General features: G+C 49.8%; 1 protein-coding gene and 1 long non-coding RNA gene across 4 annotated transcripts; one reads left to right on the top strand and one right to left on the bottom strand.

Moving 5' to 3' along the window:
• Positions 1-3,780: 3,780 nt before the first annotated feature.
• TBC1D13 (TBC1 domain family member 13) lies at positions 3,781-18,915 on the top strand. Of its 3 annotated transcripts, none has more exons than XM_019728784.3 (12): positions 3,781-3,938; positions 4,895-4,968; positions 6,479-6,519; positions 7,095-7,156; positions 7,295-7,394; positions 8,245-8,327; positions 10,280-10,439; positions 13,207-13,417; positions 13,988-14,151; positions 15,150-15,307; positions 15,482-15,539; positions 16,405-18,915. In XM_019728784.3, exons 1-12 carry the CDS (start codon positions 3,916-3,918, stop codon positions 16,468-16,470), a joined length of 1,200 nt encoding a protein of 399 aa, XP_019584343.1. In that variant the 5' UTR covers positions 3,781-3,915; the 3' UTR covers positions 16,471-18,915. The 3 variants fall into 3 exon arrangements, with proteins under 3 accessions (XP_019584343.1, XP_019584341.1, XP_019584344.1); XM_019728782.3 differs by having other exon boundaries at positions 3,782-3,938; positions 15,147-15,307; XM_019728785.3 differs by having other exon boundaries at positions 3,782-3,938; positions 7,095-7,207; positions 15,147-15,307.
• On the bottom strand, positions 14,501-20,341 carry LOC148754946 (uncharacterized). The gene is made up of 2 exons (XR_016019224.1): positions 20,204-20,341; positions 14,501-15,853 (listed from the first exon to the last, which is right to left on the bottom strand). It is a non-coding gene; the product is annotated as an uncharacterized LOC148754946 (long non-coding RNA).
• Positions 20,342-20,376: the final 35 nt, after the last annotated feature.

Here is a 20,376-nt window from a genome sequence, read left to right as displayed (position 1 = left end):
TCTCCCATAGGCTCAAACCATATCTTTCCCAGTAATACTTTTCTTACTCGCATCTGTATCCAGCATACTCCTTCATCTTCTGGTCTCAGTTTAGGTGCTACTTTCTTGCGGAACCCTTTCTTGACACGACCCTCACCCCTATTCTAATAACTAGCTTTGTGGATTTTTTCCCTTCTGCATAGTATCTTTTTGTTTTTGACATGTGTAACTATGTACAATTTTGAATCCTTTAAAAAGTCTATTGAGTGGGGGCCGGTTAGCTCAGTTGGTTGGAGCGCGATGCTCCTAACACCAGGGTTGCCGGTTTGATCCCGGCATGGGCCAGTGTGAGCTGCGCTCTCCTCAACATGATTGAAACAACTACTTGGAGCTGATGGGTCCTGGAAAAACACACTTAAAATAAATAAACTTTTTTTTCAAAAGAAGTCTATTGATTTCAAATTACCAAAATAATCCTTGCTTATTAAAAAAGAAAAGAAAAAATCTGAACAATAGGGAAATGTATGGAAGAAAAAAATGAAAATCCCCATCAAACCGTAGCCCTACCCCAATTTCATTCCCTTCCCCATAGATGACCACTCTTCACAATTTGATGAGTATCCCCTGAGTCCTTTAAAAATATGTATGTATATATAAGAGCTAAAACCAAAACTTTTAGGAGAAAAACATAGGAGTAAGTCTTAATGACTTCGGGTTAGGCAGTGGTTTCTTCAATATGCCACCAAGCATACAAAAAATTGACAAATTGGGTTTCATCAAAATTAAAAACTTTTGTGCTTCAAAGGGCACCATCAAGAAATGAAAAGACAGGGCCGGCCTGGTGGCTCAGGTGGTTGGAGCTCCGTGTTCCTAACTCCGAAGGCTGCCGGTTCGATTCCCACATGGGTCAGTGGGCTCTCAACCACAAGGTTGCCGGTTCGACTCCCGCAAGGGATGGTGGGCTATGCCCCCTGCAACTAGCAACTAGCAACGGCAAGTGGACCTGGAGCTGAGCTGCGCTCTCCACAACTGAGACTGAAAGAACAACAACTTGAAGCTGAACTGCACCCTCTACAACTGAGATTGAAAGGACAACAATTTGACTTGGAAAAAAAGGCCTGGAAGTACACAGTGTTCCCCAATAAAGTCCTGTTCCCCTTCCCCAATAAAAAAAAAAATAAATTTGAAATTCATCCAGCCATTCCACTCCAAGAGAAATGAAATTGTGTGTCCACATAAAGACTTGTGCACTAATATTCACAGCAGCTTTAGTTGTAATAGCCCCAAACTGGAAACAAGCCAAATGTCCATCAATGGAGGCAATGGATAAACTATGGTATGTTCATATAATGGATCTACACAGTAAGAAAAAGGAATGAGATGCTACAACACGCACGAATGTCAAAATAATTATGCTGACTGAAAGGAGCCAGATAAAAATGAGTGCCTAGTGTATGTTTCTCTTTATATACAATTCTGGAAGATGCAAACTAGTCTATAGTGACAGAAAACAGATAAGTGGTTGCCTAGGGTGGGAAAGGGAGCAGTGTGTACAAAAAGAGGAGGAAGGGAGGAGATACAAAGGGCAGGAGGAATCTTCTGGGGGCAATGGATGTTTTTGTCATTTTAATTGTGATGACGGTTTCACAGGTATATACTCGTATGGGTATACATATGTGTATAGATATACGAGTATATACCTGTATATATCTATATATATGTAAACTTATAAAATTTATAAAAGTATACACTTTATGTGCAATTTATGGAACATCAATTATACCTCAAAGTTGGTAAAATTGTATTAAAACCACTGAGGGAAACTGGGTAAAAAGTACAAAGGATTTATCTGTACTATCTTTGTAACTTCCTGTGAACCTATAATATTTCAAAATAAAAAGTTTAAAAATTAAAAAAAAGAAAAGAAACATACAAATTAAAAAAAATTGTATTAGTGCTTGTCAAATAAAAACTATACCAGTTAAACTCTTTAAAGCTGTTGGAGAGAGATCTTTCTCTACAACCTAGTGATGGTGGGTACAATAGATTACTTTGACCAATCTAAGAGGTTGTTCAATTCATATTCCTTTGAGTGTTAGTCCAATTTAATGTCATTTCAGGTTTTGGTGGGACATTTTAATTTTTTCTTTGAAGTGCATGCTTATAGGCCTCTCTATCTTACTTCCTTCAGATGCTTGCTTAGGTGTTACCTCAGAGCAGCTGTCCTGACCTTGCTATTCAAAATCACTGCACCACCTCAGTACCCATTCCTGCTTTATTTTCCTCTGTAGGATTTATCACCATTTGACACACTATTCAGTTTTCTTACTTAACATGTGTTCCCACACTAAATTGTCAATGCTTCAAGGGTAGGAATTTTTGTCTGTATTGTTCATTGCTAAATTCCCAATACCTACAACAAGCCTGGCACATAATAGGCACTCAATAACTTTCTGGAATGAAAAAATGTGTTTTGTTTTGTTTTTCCCTGTGGAGGTATTTGTCTTTTTCTTGTTGATTTAACAACTCTGTATGTTAGAGATATTAATACTTTATCATAGAGGATACATATATTTTCCCAATTGATATCTGTCTTTACGATATATTAAAAATTGTATGTAGTTATGTATCTGTCTTATCTTTCATGGCTTCTGGGACTGCATTTCCCTTCTCTAAAATCGTAAAGTTTTTCCCTATATTGTTCTCCTGATCCCATAGATTTTTTTCCCTTGTAGAGCTTTTAATTCATCTAGAATTTCTTTTTTCTATCAGATGTAACGTAGGAATAGAACTTTTTTTTCTAAATGATAGCTGACAGTCTGTATTTTTCTTAACATGTCATTTGTGTTTTTCTCTGTCTTCCTAGCCAACATATTCAAGGGCTGTTGGGTATTCTTTTAGCTGGAAAAATATTCCTTTCCTGTTGTGCAATTAAGTCAACATTTGTTCATTGCTTGTATTTCATATAAAAGAGCTTAATTTTCATATTCTGCAGAAACATTTAGCACAGTGCCTAGTACATAGTGGGAGCAAGAATTGTGGGATGAGTGAATAAAGGAATAGATAGATATCTGTGCGCATGCTCCATTGTTCAGTGAAGTCCTGGTTCCCCCTCCTCTATCTGCTTTTTTTTATTTTGGGGCAAGGAGATAACCCTGTCCTCTATTCCACAGCTGGAGGGGCTTTTGAGGTTATACAGTCCAGTGACAAAGTTTTCACCGATCTGTGGAGAAATTTTTAAAGAAGAACAATTATGCACATATGCACACAAACGTGTAGAGGAAGTGTTTAAGGCTGCCAACTGTCTTCTTGGGAAGGATCTTGAAAATTCTTGGCTTTCCTTTTCTATTGTTCTTATATTACGGTAAATTTCGTGTTCGTGAAATCCAAAATTCACGGAAACACTGAGTTGTAGTCCTGCTTTCTATCTACTATTTATTGAACTGTCTGCTCTGTGCCATCACTGCTGTAAGGCTCGAGGATTGCATAATGAAAAGACCTGTATAGCTTAGCAGGGAAAGTACATTCTTGAACCAATGACGCAATAGTTTATTGAGGGTGGGGAACGTGTAATGAAGAGGACAAGGTAGCATGTAGAAACTGAGGCCCAGGGCAGCGCGAGGAAGAGCCCTCGGGTCCTCCGTCTCCGCCGTCACCAGCGGGTCCTCAAACAAGCCTCAGGATCCGCCGGGTGGAGAAAAGTGGGGGTGGGGGCGTGGTCTTGACACCCTAGTGTCCCGCCCACCCCTCCTGGCCACTGGCAGCAGGGGGAGGGGCGGCACGTGAGCGGGGCGGGGCGGCACGGAACACTCACGCGGGTGGCTGCGTTTCCGGTCGGAGGCTTTTGCGGAGCGCCCCGCGTCCCTGGAGGGCGGCGGAGGCGGCGGAGGCCGTGGAGGCGTTGGAGGCAGCAGGGGGAATCCGGAAGTCAACACCATGTCGAGTCTGCACAAGAGCCGGTAAGGGGTCCCCAGGACCGACTGGGCCAGGTCGCTGCTGGCCAGGCCGTCTCTTCCGTCCTGTGGAGGGGGAGCGTGGATGCGGCCAGGCGTCGGGAGTCTCCTGGCAGAGGGGCTCAGGCGCTCACTTTCTAACCTCATTGCCTGTGGGGGGGCACAGAGCCGAGGGACTTCTGCCCACTCCGGGGTCACCCCTTCTCGCTCTCTCTTGCCCTCACCCTGGACCCCTGGTTCACCCCTTCCCTTGGGGTCTTCCTCATGCAGGGCCTCAATGCCCCGTACCCTCCGGCCCCCGTCCTTGTTAACCCCTGCCCCAGTACCCTCCTCTCTCCAAAAGCTCCCTGCCCTCCGTGTCCATTTCTTACTAGAAATGATAGAAAACCTGGATTCTCCAGTCTGTCCCCTTTCACAGGCCAAATCCTGCAGCATTGGCTGAATTTTGCTTATTCTTCAGTTTTCTTCCAGGACTTATTTTTTAAACCGTTTGCCCTTGCCTGCAGGTCTTCTAATGGTTATATTGTTGATTGTGGATGGCTGCGTGCAGGTCACACAGGTCCCTTGTCTACGGATCAAATTACTCCTGGTTCTTAGGGTTTATTGAGTTCAGATAGTGGAGCTGTGGACTGGGCCTGGCCAGCAGGAAGTGCCCAATAAATGCCAGTTCTCTAAATATTAGAATTTGTCTGATTTCATGGTGCTTGTTTGAGAACCTCTAGACAAGAGTATCTCTACGTTTCTGGTGTTAGAGGCAGACGTGATCTGTAGTTCTGTAGCTCCCCAAAGCTTCCTTTGATCAGGACTGTGACTGAGCTTTGCTGTCTTTGTGTCCTGAAGGGGAGGGAGGAACAGGTTGGAGACTGGCGGTGTGAGGGAGCTGTGGGCTTCAGGACTGATCACGAAACCTGTCTTCTTGGGGTTTGGGTGTACGTCATTTGCCTCCTCCTCATTCCTTCTAGGATTGCAGATTTCCAGGATGTCCTGAAGGAGCCCACGATCGCTTTGGAAAAGCTTCGGGAACTCAGTTTTAGTGGTAAGAGGCAACTCCATTTTCAGGGTTTTCCTAGAGCAGCGTTGTGGCTAGGAGAGAGGGGAAGGTACCAAGGCCACACCTCTTGGGGCCTTCTGCAGTTTCTGTGGACCTGAACAACCAGTGACTTTGGAGGGGGTTCCCAGAGGAGTGGCTCCCACAGTTAGTGTGTCTGTAGGCCTCAGGGTGCTTCATTGGCATATGAGTGAAGCTTCCTGTTTCCTTGGAGTAACTGGAGAGGACTGAAGATGGCAGGAAGAGAATGGGGAGGAGACTTCTTGAGTGGAGGCCCGGGTCTTCCTTCATGCCTCTGCAAGCTTCCTGTGCTGTAGAATTGGCTGAGCTGCAGAGTGGTTCCTGGTTCTCTCCCTGGCTTGGGATCAAAGCCTACGCAGGCGACAGTGAACTTTGGTTAATGGTAAGAGTCTAGCCGTGAGACACTGGCTGGAAGAGCTGTACCTCAGCAGTGTTTGATTTTGCCCTGGCTGGCATCGTTAACCCTCTGGCACAGAGATTTTCGCTTGTCTTGAAAAAGAACCCAAGGTGTTCTGTAGAGCTTCTTGGCGCTGCTCAGCCTTTGTAACTTTGTCAGCAAGGAATTCTTGAGTAGACCCCTTCGTCCCCATGTAGATTCTGAGGTGGGGGCATTAGTTCCTGCTCGTGGCACTTAGGGTTACCATAGCAACAGCTGCTTTAGCAAGTTCCTGACAGTATTGCGAAGTTTGTCGTTCTGTTGAGGAGTGATATTTAGGCCCTGAAGACCTTGCGGGGTCCTGGGACCTGCGCTGAGCTGAAGAATCTGCCAGACCTCAGGGGAGGCAGGGTGTGGTTAAGAGTTTGGGCTCTAGAGTCACACAGACCCATGTTTGAGTCCTCGATTGCTCTCTTTACAGAGGAGTTTCTTGAAGTGTAAGATGAGGACAGTGATGCTAATCTCCTCTACTTACTAGAGTTATAAAGAGGATTAAGGGAAATAATGTCCGTAAAGCACAGAGCACTTAGCATTTGCAGCTTAGTTTGTATTCCACACATACTTACGGAATATCTTCTGTGTGCCATGCCCTGTGCTAGGTACTGGTGGTATAAGACATGCAGTTCTTGTCTTTCTGGGGCTTACCCAGTAGTAGGGGTTGCAGATGTTAAATAAATGCACAAATTATATTACAATCCTAGTTGTGATGGAGGCTCTGAAGGAGACATTATTTATAATAAGGGAACTGACTTTGATTGGGAAGAGATGGTGGTTGGTAAAGGCTGCCCTGGGGAAGAAAGATCAAGGAAGAGAAGGTGTTGTTCTCAAGAGAACATTCTAGACAGAGGAAGCTCTGGGCTGGGGTCATAGAGAGAAAGTACACACAGGATTAGCATCTAGTCATGAATCTTTCTGGTGGGAAATGATTCTTGGAGAAGTACTCCTTGCCTGCTCCACTCGCTGCCAACTGGCTCTGAGGTGGAGGGCTAGGGGTTCTGGGACTCTGGCCTGGGGCGTGACCTTTGCTTGCTGTGTCCACAGGCATCCCCTGTGAGGGCGGACTGAGGTGCCTCTGCTGGAAGGTGGGTGTGCATGGGGTGCGGCTTCTGCTCTGCTGAGAGTCCCTGGGTTCCCGCATGGGCTGCCCCTACCCCCAGCCCCGTTTCTGTTCTGTCTTTCCTTGCTTTGTTTGAGGAAGCGTTTCTGGGAAGTTCTGGGTTTTCTGTTCCCCTTGGGATCCGCTCCAGGATCCCTTTGGGGATGGAACACTTTGGAACGCCAGCGAAGCCCTTTGCTTCCTGGTCCGGACAGTGCAGTGGAAGTGATGTTTATTGGGACAGAAAAGGCCATGCTTTGCCCAAAACTATTACCAGCTGACATGGGAGTGGAAGCCCAGTATCCTACTTTCCAGCCCCTTTGAGCACAAGGTTTGATTATCATTTGGAAGAGTCTGTGAGGAAAAGAAGAAAGGGCTGGTTTGGGATAATGGAGGAGGGAGGCAAAGGGGAGGAAAGGGGAGGTTCCCCCCAGCCCACGCCTGCGTTCCTGGGCTTCAGCCCATCTTGCCTTCTCTGGCTGCTATCAGACGTTTCCCTTGAGGCCTGTCAGGGTTGTGCTGGGCCAGTCACCGGAGCTTCGCTCCTTTCGCTCTGTGCAGATTCTCTTGAACTACCTCCCCTTGGAGAGAGCCTCATGGACTTCCATCCTGGCCAAGCAGAGGTGAGGCCCAGACAGAGGATGACGGGAGGGCCTGTGTATCAGACGCTACAGGTAGTGCTGAGCCTGTCCTGCCTCCTGGTCCGGGCGCCCTGGGCATGACCACTGGGAATCATCCCTCTCGTCTCTTCTCTCCTGCAGGGAGCTATATTCTCAGTTCCTGAGGGAAATGATTATCCAGCCTGGCATTGCCAAGGCCAACATGGGTGTGTCCAGGGAGGATGTGACCTTTGAGGACCATGTGAGTTGGGGTCAGCAGTGGGGACAGAGGCTACAGAGTGGGCAGGGGTGTGGGCTTTGGAGCGGGTGAGGTCCCCCACCCAGAGGATAGGATGCAGCCAGTCTCAGTCCCCTTTGGCCCTTCTGGTACCTCCTTTCTTTATGGGCTGCCCAGCCCCTGAAGGCCATCGTCTCTCCCCTCTTCTCCCCAGGCCCGGTGAGGAATATAAGTGACAGCTGGGACTCGGGGAGTGCTGTGTGTGCAGCCCTGAGCCGGGTCCCCCATGTGCAGTGTCTTCTCTTCCTCCTTAGCCCTGTTCCTTGAAGAAGGTTCTGCGATTCGGTATTTGAAAAAAGTCAGCAGGGTGGGAGTGAGGATAAAGTGCCTTTCTGTGGCCTGGAGGAAGCCTCTTCTCTCCTCCAGGACTGAGCTCCACCCTGTGCCCTGTGCGCTTTGTGGTGTAGGAAGTGGAGAGGGATCAGATTCAGGAATGCAATTGGCGACTCAAAGCATCAATGAATTAGATTCAAGGGACATCGTGATACAACATTCATTCATTCATTCAACAAGCATGTAGTGAGCCCCTGTTACATGCAGCATTTAGAGCCGCAGCATTGGGCAGAAAGAGTCCTGCCACGCAGGGATGCACTCAGCAGACGGCAGGGCTTGGCTGCCAGTGGTGGAGTTTGAATAGGACTTGGGAGGCTGCGGGAAGCCTGTGCTGCTTCTCCAGAGCTCGCAGGCTGTCGCAGAGCCGCAGCTGGGCCGCTGGTGGCACTGTTGGTGTGAGGCCACTGCTCAGGCCTCCAAACGGGTATCTGCCCTGGGCCCCTAGCTGGGCCTCGGCCAGCAGCTTATTTTCTCCCCACAGCCACTCAACCCCAACCCTGACAGCCGGTGGAACACATACTTCAAGGACAACGAGGTACTGCTGCAGATTGACAAAGATGTCAGGTGAGCAGGTGCGGCGCTGGGGGAGGGCCCCTGGGGCTTCTGGGGACTTTCCCAGGTCTGTCCTTTCCCTTTCCAGCCCTGACCCACGGTGGGGCGGGGCAGGGCAGGGTTGATGGGGTGTCCGGGTAGGTAGGTCCAGGCCCCAGTGATGCTGGGCCTGAGAATGGGGCTGGCGAGTGCAGTGAGTGGGGGGGGGGTATCCCGTGCCCGCCTCTCCCTTCTCCCTGCTTTAGTTTCCGTATATGCTGGGCATTTATGGAGTCATCTGATCATTCCTTCAACAGATCCTGAGTCCCTGCTGTACGGCAGGCTCAGTGCCAGGCTCAGGGGTGAGCACTGAATAGACAGACACGGTACCTCTCTCAGAGGAGCCTAGAACCTTGGAGGGGTAGATGGGAAGACAGATGTTCAGCAAATTAGAGCTGTGCGATTATTAGTATTTGTGGTAAAGCTCTGAAGGAAGAGTTCAGGGGTGCTTCAGGGTGTCCAGGATGCCTCGCTGTAGGAAGCAGTGTTTCAGCTGAGGAGGTGTCTGGGGGAGGAGGGCGGGAAAGGCCTGGTGCGTGGGCTCTGTCTGGGGACGCCTTCAGAGCCCCTGGAGCTTGGCACTTTCAGAGAGCAGTGCAAAGGCCGGTGTGGTCGAAACTGCAGTGGACGGAGGCAGGGTTGGACCTTGGATTTGATCCTGAGGATGAGGGGCAGTCACGCAAAGGTCTTAAGCATCGGAGTGACAGGATCACATATGTGTTTTTGTAAATTGTGAGCTGCCCTGTATGCATGTGTGTGCTTTTCCACCTGGTAAAGAAATGCGGAAACGCAGGCTGTGCTGTCTTGTTGGGTTGGTGAGTGGCAGAGGGTGGAATCTCCCACAGTCTGGTGAGGAGCTAGAAGGAAGGCCTGGTGTGCAGTAGAGCCAAGTGGTTAGAGCTTGGGTTCTGGAGTCTGTCTGCCGGGTTTTAGTTCCACCTTCTCCAGTTGTGAGCTGTTTCCAGCCACTCACCACCCTGGGTGCTGCCCCTCTGCCTGGGCTCATTGTGCCCGGCGCAGCCCAGCAGGATGCAGGAGGGGGCTCTCGCCTCATTCGTTCCCAGGCTGGTGCTGGGGCACCCTCTCTATATATACGAGGGGTTCTAATGGCCCTCTTTGAGTCCAGAACCATGCCTGAACCCAGTTCTGGAGCAATAGGTTCTGTTTTCCACTGTAGTGACTGTAGCATGTTCAGTGTTTGCAGAGGGCAAGCTGGCAGGGTAGTGTGTATACATCTGAAAAGTGTGCATAGCCTGTAATGCAGATCTTTTTAAAGTTTGATCCCATTCTAGAGACTGTCTTCAACTTGCTTTTCCTCTCGCTCTGTCTTGGACATTTCCCATGACAACTGTGTAATATTCTATTGTATAATGTATAGCTTAACTAAACCTCTTTTAGTTAAGAGGTTTGTTTAAAGACACTTAAAACAAACAAAAATACACACACACGCACACACACACACAGGCACACACACAGAAGGTGCCAAAAAAAGGTGTACATATTTTAAGAAAGAAAAATTGTATTAAAATTGTAATACTCAGTATATACCGATAACAAAAGATGAATACAAGTCACGTCTGACTTCTGCAATTACAAGAGGTGCTCAAAGTGGTTACCATCAGCATCCAGATGCCTCTGATTACCGTGAACTACTGCTTGAGCAACGTTGACCAAAGTGTCCACTTGTACACATTTTTTTGGCACCCCGGTATATGTGTGTATTTACAAATACATATAAGAATATGGGTATATATACATAGATAATGACTATTTTGCTTCTTAAACACTATATTGTTTTTTAAATGAAATGTTCCTAATTGTTTTAAATGCCCTTCGGGTGCTGGGGCAGCCGGCAGCGGCAGTGGGGTGCTGATAGAATGTCTAGACCTCCGTAACGTACTGTCATCTCCGTTCCCTCGTGACAGGAGGTTGTGCCCAGACATATCGTTCTTCCAGAGGGCCACTGAGTACCCGTGCCTCCTCATCCTGGACCCCCAGAATGAGTTTGAGACCCTTCGTAAGCGGGTGGAACAGACGACACTGAAATCCCAGACGGTGGCCCGGAACCGGAGCGGGGTCACAAATGTGAGAGGCAACCTGGGGCCCCCAGGGCCTCCCCATGACTGCCTTTACCTTCTTGCTTCACTTGGGCCACTAGCCATTGGGCCCATGACCATGTGCCCTGCCAGTTACCTAAGGCAACGTTGGTCCTGCCAGACTCCACTCCTGCCAGGGCTCCTTTAAAAGTCAGAGGTCAAAGCCTGGGTGTAATGGGTATTGGGGAAGGGCCCTGCTATGCAGTGAAGGAGCTGCACCGCTAGTCTTAGTGAAGATGGCTCTTTAAAAAGGAATTACATGTGTGATGGGCGCGAGGATGGGGTGGGGAGCTGACCTGGGCTGGATATTAGGGAAGACTTTCCTGTGGCAGTGACATTTAAGCTGAGGCTCGAAAAACTCAGAGGAAAGAACCTTCTAGGAGGGGAGAAGGGCGGATGTGGAAGTCCTCAGGCAGGAGAGAGTGTGGTGTGTTCAAGAAATAGAGGAGTCCCCTGGCTAGAGACAGAGGGAAAGGGAGAGGAGAAGGTTGCTGGAGGATGCTGGAAAGGTCGGTGGTGGTGAGGCCCCCTGGGGCCTTTATCCCGAGGGCTGGGGAGCACCTGCCACTTTGCTGTGCGCGATGTTGATTGGAACGGGCAGGAATAGAGGTGGAGAGAGGGCCTGGGAGGTGGCGCCATTGTCTAGGCAAGGGTGGGGATAGAGCAGAGACTTAGCAGGTAGAATTGATAGGACTTGTGCTGGCCAAGTCATGTTGAGTGTTTGAACCCCAATCTTCTATAGGCTCCTGTAACTCTGAGAAGCTACTTATAGCCAAACAAATGTATTGTCTTTTTTTTTTTTTTTTTAATTTTTGTAAGAACCCAAAATGACGACAGTTGCAAGGAAGCAAGATCTCAATGCTCCTAAAAGCGTATCATATTATTCCTTAACTTACACGTACTGCATCGGTACCTGGAACTCTGACTTGTTCCTCCAAACTTTTCACTGTCCTCCAATAATGGAAAAATCCTCCATAACCTCCAACAAGCTAGAGACAGATACTACTGCAGAAACTTTTTCCCTAGTGGAATGACTTGCTCAAGTCTCTGTGTAGGAGAGCAGCCATTTTCTGCTTACAGGGGTGACAGGGGCAGTGACAGCTGCTACCAGGTATCCGTGTGCCTGACAGCTGGGTGTGTTGGGGGGTGCAGAATGCTTGGCTAAAGGATTGTGGGCGGGACTTGCTCTGTGGGCTGCACTCTTACTCTGCTGCTGACGTCCTGGCTGCAGGGCCCGGTACGGCCCTGACTTCTGTCATTCATTTCACTAAAGTCCTAGAGGGCTGCGAGCTGAGCTCTTACCCATCTTAGGTTTGGACGTTGTCCTGGGGGCAGAGCTGACCAGAAGCTTCATCCCGAGGCCTGGGCCCTGCCGGAGAAATCTGAATTAGTGCTGACCATCTGTTGGGGCAAGAAATACCAGGCCCACCTTCCTGGGCCTCCGTCGCCGCTTCTGACCTCTTCAGTAAAGGGCAAAATTGCCCTGCCTGGCTTTTGAATTGCCAAGAGGGTGAAATGAGGTCATGGCTGTGCAGAAAAAGCTGGAAAGCACTGGGCATTCTTGGAGGCCTGGACCTCAGGTTCTGGAGTCAGCCAGTCTCGGTTCAACTCCCAACGCCACAACTTAATGAGACATGACGAGTGACCTAACTTTTCTGAGCCTCAGTTTCCTTACCTTGAACATGATGTTGAGAGACTATTCTAGGTGGTTCAGAGCATTACATGGAGGCTTACTTATAGAGCACTGGCATACACCTAGAAAGCTCTCAGGAAATGGTAGTGATGTGTGTTTACGCCTACACATGTATATATAATGGGAAAGGGAGCTAAATGTCCCTAGGGCCCTGCACTTCTGGGACAGTTTCCTACACTGTCCGGCCTGGCCTTGCCTGTGGCTGCCTCCCACAGGTAACCCCAACCACCCAAATCTTTGCAAAGCTCCCAAGGATCCTGACAGGCAGCCAGTGTTGGGGGCCTCTGCTCTATTGCTTGAGTTTTTAGCAGGGATCATCTGTTTATCTCCCACCTTTTCTTACTTTTTCTTACGAAAATTTTGAAACACTCAGAAAAGCTGAAAGAGTACAATGCACACCTATATATGTTCCACCTAAATCCAACAATTGTTAACATTTTGCCATATTTGTGTGTGTATGACATATAGACAGAGTAAGAATATTTTTGTTTTGTTTTTCACTTCCAAGCCAGGACCCAGTCAAGGTTTGTATGTTGCATTGGGATGTTGTTTCTTGGTCTGGAGCAGGCCTCCACTCCCCCCTACCCCCACAGCATTTGACTTTTTGCAGAGTCTCAGCCAGTTGTCTGATTTTGACATATGTAAAGTTTTGTTTTCTAAATCCAAGTATAACATGCAGTAAAATGCACAAATCTCAGGTATACAACTAGATGAATGTTTTCTTGTGTATGTACCTGTGTAACTGCCACCCGGATCGACACATAGAACATTTCTGTCATCCAGAAAGTTCCCTCATGCCCCTGCCCGGTCAGTACCCCTCTCCTCAGAGGGAAGCACTATTCTGGCTTTTATCACCATAAATTCGATTTTAGTCCAACCGTTGTGCAGAATGTCCCACATTCTGGGTTGGTCTGCCTGTTTCCTCCTGGTGGTGTCACATTCCTCTGTGCCCTGTGTCTCCCATAAGCTGGAGGTTAAGTTCAGGCTTAATGGCAGACATTTCTAGTGAGAACACATTGCCCATATGCCCCCAGTCGCTTTACGGGCTCCTCTTCTCCCCCAGATGAGTTCCCCACACAAGAACTTGGCGCCGTCATCCGTGAACGAGTACCAGGTGCTGCCCAGCGGCTGTGAGGCCCACTGGGAGGTGGTGGAACGCATCCTGTTCATCTACGCCAAGCTGAACCCTGGCATCGCTTATGTGCAGGGCATGAATGAGATCGTGGGGCCCCTCTACTATACCTTCGCCACCGACCCCAACAACGAGTGGAAAGGTAAAAGGACTGCCCACACCCCTTGTTGCTGGCTCCCTGGAAACATGGACTGAGGAAAGTCGGCTAATGGGCTTTATCAGGCTGTGCAGCTCGTATCGCTCTCTGGGCCTCTGTTTTCCCTCTGTCAGATAAGGGGGTTGCCCTGGATCCTCTCTGAGATCCTTTCCAGGTAGGACTTTCTAGAACGTTGGAAGTTCACTGATCTCTTGATATTTGCAACTGAATTTCTGATAGAGGAGATGAGATGTATACATAGGAAGCTGAATGATAGAAAGAATTGAATGATTTGAAAGATGTCGTCAGAAGAGCACATAATCAATTGCTAAGCGAGTATACAGTGTTGCCAGAAGATGTGAGAAGAAAGAAGTGATGTCCTTAGTCCGGGGTGGAGAGAAGTCAAGGACAGAGCCGGTCCTGAGCCTGACCATGGTGGTGGGGGCGGGGTTGGGGGGGTGGGCGGTGACTGGGTGAGGCTCAGAGGTGAGGGAAACATCTCACATAGCTGAGAGGGGCTGGGACAGCAGGGCACCAGCTCCCTGTGGCTGCCATCACCCTGCCCGTCTCACCCAGAGCATGCCGAGGCAGACACCTTCTTCTGCTTCACCAACCTCATGGCTGAGATCCGGGACAACTTCATCAAGAGCCTGGACGACTCGCAATGTGGCATCACCTACAAGATGGAAAAGGTGTACTCCACCTTGAAGGATAAGGACGTGGAACTCTACCTGAAACTGGTGAGGACCCCAGGACCACCCGGGCCGGGCGGACAAAGGGAAAGGGCAGAGGACAGCTGAGCACCCCAGGCCAGGGCGAGCTCGGCTTGCATCTGGGGGTTGAAAGTGGCCACTTCTGCTGCCAGGGGGCGCTGACCCGCCTGCTGAGGCAGGACTGGGGGACGGGGGCAGATGCTGGGAGGCCAGGTGGGCTGGCAGTGAAGGGGAGTCGATACGCTACCCATCGTGTGCCAGGCGCAGTGTGAGGTGTTTACCATACGCTGCATTAGTTCAGCCTGTTACTCCTCTAAGAAAAGAAGGGTGCACTTCATTTTTAAAGGTTAAAAATCACTTTAAAAAACGATTGCAGTGGTATTCCATATTTCTTTTATGAAACAGTTCAGTAAAAAGAAAAATTGTATATAAACAGAAACAGTTGTGGGAACAAGAAATTACATGTAAACATCTTTTTAAACAAATATGGAATTATGTTTTTGCTGTTTTGTCACATGCCTTTTCAGTTAATAATATTCACTGTGACTGACCAGAGGGCCCATCTCTGTTGGGAATAATTGTGTTGTGGGGTTGTACAGAGTAAATCAGTGAGATAATACATTTGACTTGCTGAGCACAAGGCCAGGTTGCAGTAGGTGCCTAATTAGTGGTCTCTTTGTCCATAATTTGTACAGTGTTTTAAAGGAACCCGCGCGCTCCTTTATAAACCTAGAGCACTTATATAAAAGTTTGGGTTAATGGCTTTGCTTATATAAAAGTTTGGGTTAATGGCTTCTCTTTAAAAAAATCAGAAGATCTGACTGCATTTGCTGGCAGCACGCAGCAGCTGCCCCTTGAACAGAGCGAGGCTCGGTAGGCGGCCCGGTGCCGCCCGCCTCGTGTGCCTGGCGCTCATACCTGGCCTGCTGCTTCTCTGAATTCACATCTGAAGGCTGTATGATGTCACGTGGCAACCAGCCAACACGGATTCTTGCGCCTTCCCCGTGCCTCTGTCTCCCCAGCAGGAGCAGAACATCAAGCCGCAGTTCTTTGCCTTCCGCTGGCTGACGCTGCTGCTGTCCCAGGAGTTCTTGCTGCCTGACGTCATCCGGATCTGGGACTCCCTCTTCGCTGATGACAACCGCTTTGACTTCCTCCTCCTCGTCTGCTGCGCCATGCTCATGTGAGTGTGGCTGTGAGCAGAGGGGTGAGTGGGGGGCTGCGCTCACCAGGCTGCAGGGAGCCTCTGGGATCCTCGGGCGAGTGTCAAAGCAAACTCACTGCGGGAAGGGGCCCAGCTGGGCCTGCAGTCACAGCGGCCCCGGGTCCCAGCGCTTTTGCTGCTTGTTTTCCTTAGACTGATCCGGGAGCAGTTGCTGGAAGGGGACTTCACCGTAAACATGCGGCTCCTTCAGGTAATGGAGTTTGGAGGGGGCAAGTTCAAGTCGTGACCGTGAGACAGACAGTTACCAGGCACCCACCCTGTGCCAGCTGCTGTGACAGGCTGGAGTCAGGAGCAGTAGAGTATAGCAGGGCTTGAGTCTAGACCCCCGAGGCAGACCTGGGTTTGGATCTGGGTTTGAATCTTGGCTTTGCCACTGACCTTGACTATGGCATGGCCTTGACTGAATGACAGCCCCTCTGAATGCAGTGCTCTACATAAGTCAGTCATCCCCGGGATGTGGCGGTGTCCGTCTGTAGTAATCCTCGTTGGTAATCAGGCTCAGACCTGGGGCAGGAAAGCGTGGGGCTTCGTGGGTAAGAACATGGGCTCAAAGGTCAGACAGCATTGGGTTCACAGCCTTTTTCTGCTATGCTAGTCATGTGACCTGAGCTAAGTGACAACCTCTCTGGTCCTCTGTTTCTTCACCAACACCTGGCCTGGGGTTGGTTTTCAATAGCTTCATTGACTAGATCTGTAAAATAGGCCTAATCACAGTAATCTCCTCATTGGGCTTTTGAGGTGCTCCCGTGAGCTAATGTATGGACAGTGTCCAGCCCTGTGCCAGGCGGGGAGGGGTGAGGCAGGGGGGTCCTAAGGGACGGCTAAGTCCTTTGGTGGTGCTGGTTGGCTGGTTACGTTAGTGCTGCAGTGAGTGTCGCATTAGCTATGTGTGGGCTTTAGGGCAGAATGGTGGTGGCTGGTAACCTGTGGTCCCTACCCCTGGGACCCAGGATCCAGCATGGTGACAAAGCCCAGTGGGAAGGACACGGGTGTGGCAGAAGTGGTGAAGGGTGAGCTGACTTCAAAGGCATATTGTTGGCCTTTCCCGTGCCCAGGATTACCCCATTACAGATGTCTGCCAGATCCTACAGAAAGCCAAGGAACTCCAGGACTCAAAATAACCTGGTGGCACCAGGTCCTGATTTGGGAGAGAAGACACCGATCCCTGTGCCCTGGCTTCTGGACCACACAGAAGCCTGTGGGATCCCAGCCCGAGGAGACACTGCGGGACTGGCCCGCTCCAGACGTCACCTGACTCCCTCCCCCTGGGCCGCTCCCACCGGGGACACACTGTGCCATGCTCCTTCCTCATCACCAGGCCCTCTCCACTCTTCAGCCCTGGGACCCTTTGCCAAGGCTGCCGAGCAAGGCTGGAGCTTCTGAAGTTGTTTCCTGGGGCTGGGGCAGATTGGGGGCACTTGGGTTGGCAAAGGTCGCTTCCCTCTGTTCTGCTGCCCCCTTCCTCCTCTCCTGCTCTGGTTGCGGGGAGGTGCTTGGCAAATGAGCCAGAAACAGTTTCTTCTGGGGGTTGGTGCTGAGGCTTCTCCATGGTGAAAGTGACACTGTGAGGGAGCTAAGAAGCTGCCAGGCCAGGCCCAGGTCACACACTCTGTCCCTGTCACTGAGTGTCTCTTCATCCCCCAGGTGTCTGTGTGTCTGTCAGTACGGATGTGTGGCAGGGGAGGGTGTCTGAATCCCTCTAGGTCTCTGCTCTCTCTCTCTCTCTCTCTCTCTCTCTCTCTCTCTCTCTCTCTCTTTCTGTCTTTCTCTTTTCCCCCCTCTCTCTCCACCTTTCACAGAGGCTGTGTGTGACTGTCTGCTCCTCTTTCCGTTCTCCCTCTGCCCTTCTATCTTGGGGTGCCTTATCCCCAGCCTCCTCCCCTCGTCCCCTCCACACCTGTGAACCCGAGACAGAATGAAGAGCCTGGCTCAGCAAAGCCCGTGGAGGTCAACGTTGGCTTTTGCACCGTGTTCCCATCTCCCAGCCCTAGGCTCCCAGGTCGCTCAGACTGGGAGGCCAAGTGCCTCCCTAGAGGGCCTGAACCTGCTCCCCACCAGAAATCTTGGAAACCAAAAGCTGCTTAGAAATGATGGTCCATGACTCTTTGAGCCTCTTTCCCTCCTTTCTGCCCAGGGATGGAGGAGGGAGAACTGGATCTTCTGGAGATTTCCCCAAAGGAAAAGGAAATTAAGGTGATGCTGTGCCCGGGGTTGGGATCCAGGTGCTTCAGTAGTCATTCCCATGGCTTCCAGGGCGCAGCCCAGGTTGGCTGAGTCCCATGAAGGGCAAAGGGGACCAAAGGGAGCCTTCCTAGATCCAGGGGAGCCCTGTCTCCCCCGAGTAGGCTGAAGGAGGTGCTGGCCCTTCTCTAGTCTCCCCCTTGGGCTGTTCTCAGGATTTGGGACAGGTGCACTTGGAGCAGGACCAGCTGGCTACTTCTGCTGGACAGTGGGAGAGCGGGCTTATTCTGGTCAAGTCCCCTCCCTCCTTTTATGAGGAGGCAGGTGCTTTGGGGCTGGAAAGCTGGGTAATGTAGCAAGGGTCCTCGTGTCCTCAGACTGGCTGGTAGGCGCCCTTTTGCCCTCAAAGCCTTCCTGAATCTGGCAGCCAGGACTTCTGCTGCCCATGTGGGCCAGGAAGTTTCCCCTAGTTGACTCCTTTACCAGTCTGTCCCTTGAATGCTACTGGGATTTTCTGCACTCCTAACAGTTTTGGGGAAATTTTTTTTTTTACTATTTATTCAGACTCCTGGTTATTTATTGCAGATTGGCAAGTGTTTGGTTTGGGGATGAGGGTGGGGAGCTGGGAAGGTAGAAAGGAGTTGGGGACACAGTCCTCCTGACTTTCTGAAGTCAGACTCAACAGCCTCTCCTCCTTCTGGGACCTTCCTGGTTCTCCACCAGGTCCTGGCTGGGAGGGCCCTGAGCTCTGTGCTGGAACTGAGTGTCACAGAGGCTCAAAGACCCCTGCACAGAGCAGACACACTGCTTCCTGCTGGTCTGCCCCACCTTCTTCCCAGAACTTGTCAGCTGGTTGTTCATTTCCAACTTGGATCCCTTCACAGCCTGAGGCTTGGGCCACAGCCTGGGACCCAGCAGACACTGCCCAGGATACCTGATGCATTCCCTCTTGCCTGTCCCTTGCCTTCCCTTTTGGGGCTGTACTACTTGAATCGCTGCATCCAACTTGCCTCAGTGACAGGCCTGAGTCCAGTGCCCTCTCCTTGATTTTGGGATGAAGGCCAAGAGCACATGTCCAGGTTAGGCTGAGCTCCCCAGGATACTGCCCAAGGAAATGGCCTGCCCTTGGTGATCACCCCACCACAGACTCTCAAGGGAGGTCCCCAGTTAGCCAGAGTGCCCAAGCCTCCTGCTTGGGAAGCTGCCCCCAGGAATTTGGACACTTAACACATTAGGCTGTATGAATGCAGCAAGTCTCACTTGAGAGGGTTAGAATGTTAAGTCTGCTTGTGTATTGTTTTTTGTTTTTTTTTAATCAGTTTTGTTCTTTGAATCAATGCTGTTGATGACAAGTCTTTAATAAACCATGTGTTCTTTGCAGTGGGCATTGGTGCTCTGATGGGCTGAAACTTTGAGACCTCAGCAGGAAAAACAAGTTTGAGCAGGGATAGAGTCAGGAGGTGGGTAGAGTGGTCTAAGAAAGGCCAGGAGATTCTTGTTGGAAGAGCCAATTTTTGTCTTTGTTTTATTTTTTCCCCTTCTTCTACCTCCTCCCTGCTGGCACTCTGGTTCAAGCCGTTGTTTCTCAGTCTAGTTGTGTAGGACACAGCTCCCTGGCCCATGCTGGTATGAGCCTTGTGCTTCCCCAGGCCGAGGCAGTCAGTTGCCCGTCATTGGTTGGCAGCTCTCGCTGGCTGCCAGCTACTCATGCTGGCTGCCAGCCGCTCCTGGCAGCACACGGTAGCCCACCGAAGCTCACACCAACCTCTGGCTGCTCACGGCAGCCCAGCTCCAGGGAGAGGCTTTCATGTTCACAATCTTAACTGTGGAGGACACAGCTCACTGGTCTATGTGGGAATTGAACCCGCGACGTCGGCTTTAGGAGCACTGCCCTCCAACTACCTGAGCCATCACGCTGGCCCTTTATTTTGTTTTGTAATTTCACTTTTACTGAGATTAATTGACATAAGACGAGCTAGTTTAACTCATTCAACCCCACAATTTGCAGCTAGGTGGCTGGAGGGATTGTGGATGGGGAAAGGCATTACATCATAATTTCACAGCAAGTTTTTAAGATGGAAAAAACTGAAAATTCAAAACCAAATCATTCCCCACAATCTGGAGAGAATCACTGATAATGTTAGTCTTCACAGATGTAATTTTTGTTACATAATTGTCTTGGTAATTTTGTGTATTGTCAGTCCTCTCATGTTAGGTGGTGAGCAAGTTGCTGTATGATTTTAAAATGTTTATAAGCTATATACTATTCTATCTAACATGCTTAAAAATGTCAGAAACCAGTCTCCGAATATTATAAATAATACTGTGGGGAAGTTTTGTGTTTGAAATCTTTGCATTCCTGATTTATTTCCCAGCTCAGTACTCTAAATGGGTTGGAAGATATGAACCTTTTTAAGGCTTTTCATACATAACTGCCAAGCTGCTTTCTGGGGTTGTACCAGTTTCTTCTCCACCCAGCAGTTAGGATCGGCTGCCTGCATCCTTGTCACTCTGGCTAGTGTAGAACTTTTGGCTTATGGTGTGATGGTTAGGATAGACTCCAGTGTTAGACACCTCAGGTGTCTTGTCCTTATTCTGCCAACTAGGAACTCCTTCTCTGAGCTCTTTTGAGGAGTAAATGAAGTGATCCAAGCGCTTCGGACCAGTACTTACTTGACATCCTTGGCGCTCAAGAAGTAAGAGCTCTGCCCAGGCGCAGAAGAGGAGGGCCCTCGGTGGAGATCCCGGAGGAGGCGGAGCCCGGCCGGCTGGCACGGCCAATCACAAGCCAGAGCGGCGGTGCCACGCCCCTCAGGTCCGCATCTTAAAGGGCAAAGAAAGGGCAC

Source organism: Rhinolophus sinicus, chromosome 16 (genome assembly GCF_057876585.1).
Source record: "Rhinolophus sinicus isolate RSI-liver-muscle chromosome 16, RSI-T2T, whole genome shotgun sequence".
Lineage (NCBI taxonomy): Eukaryota > Metazoa > Chordata > Mammalia > Chiroptera > Rhinolophidae > Rhinolophus > Rhinolophus sinicus.
The sequence above is the reverse complement of the archived record's forward strand: the minus strand, read 5'-3'. Positions and strand labels throughout refer to the sequence as shown.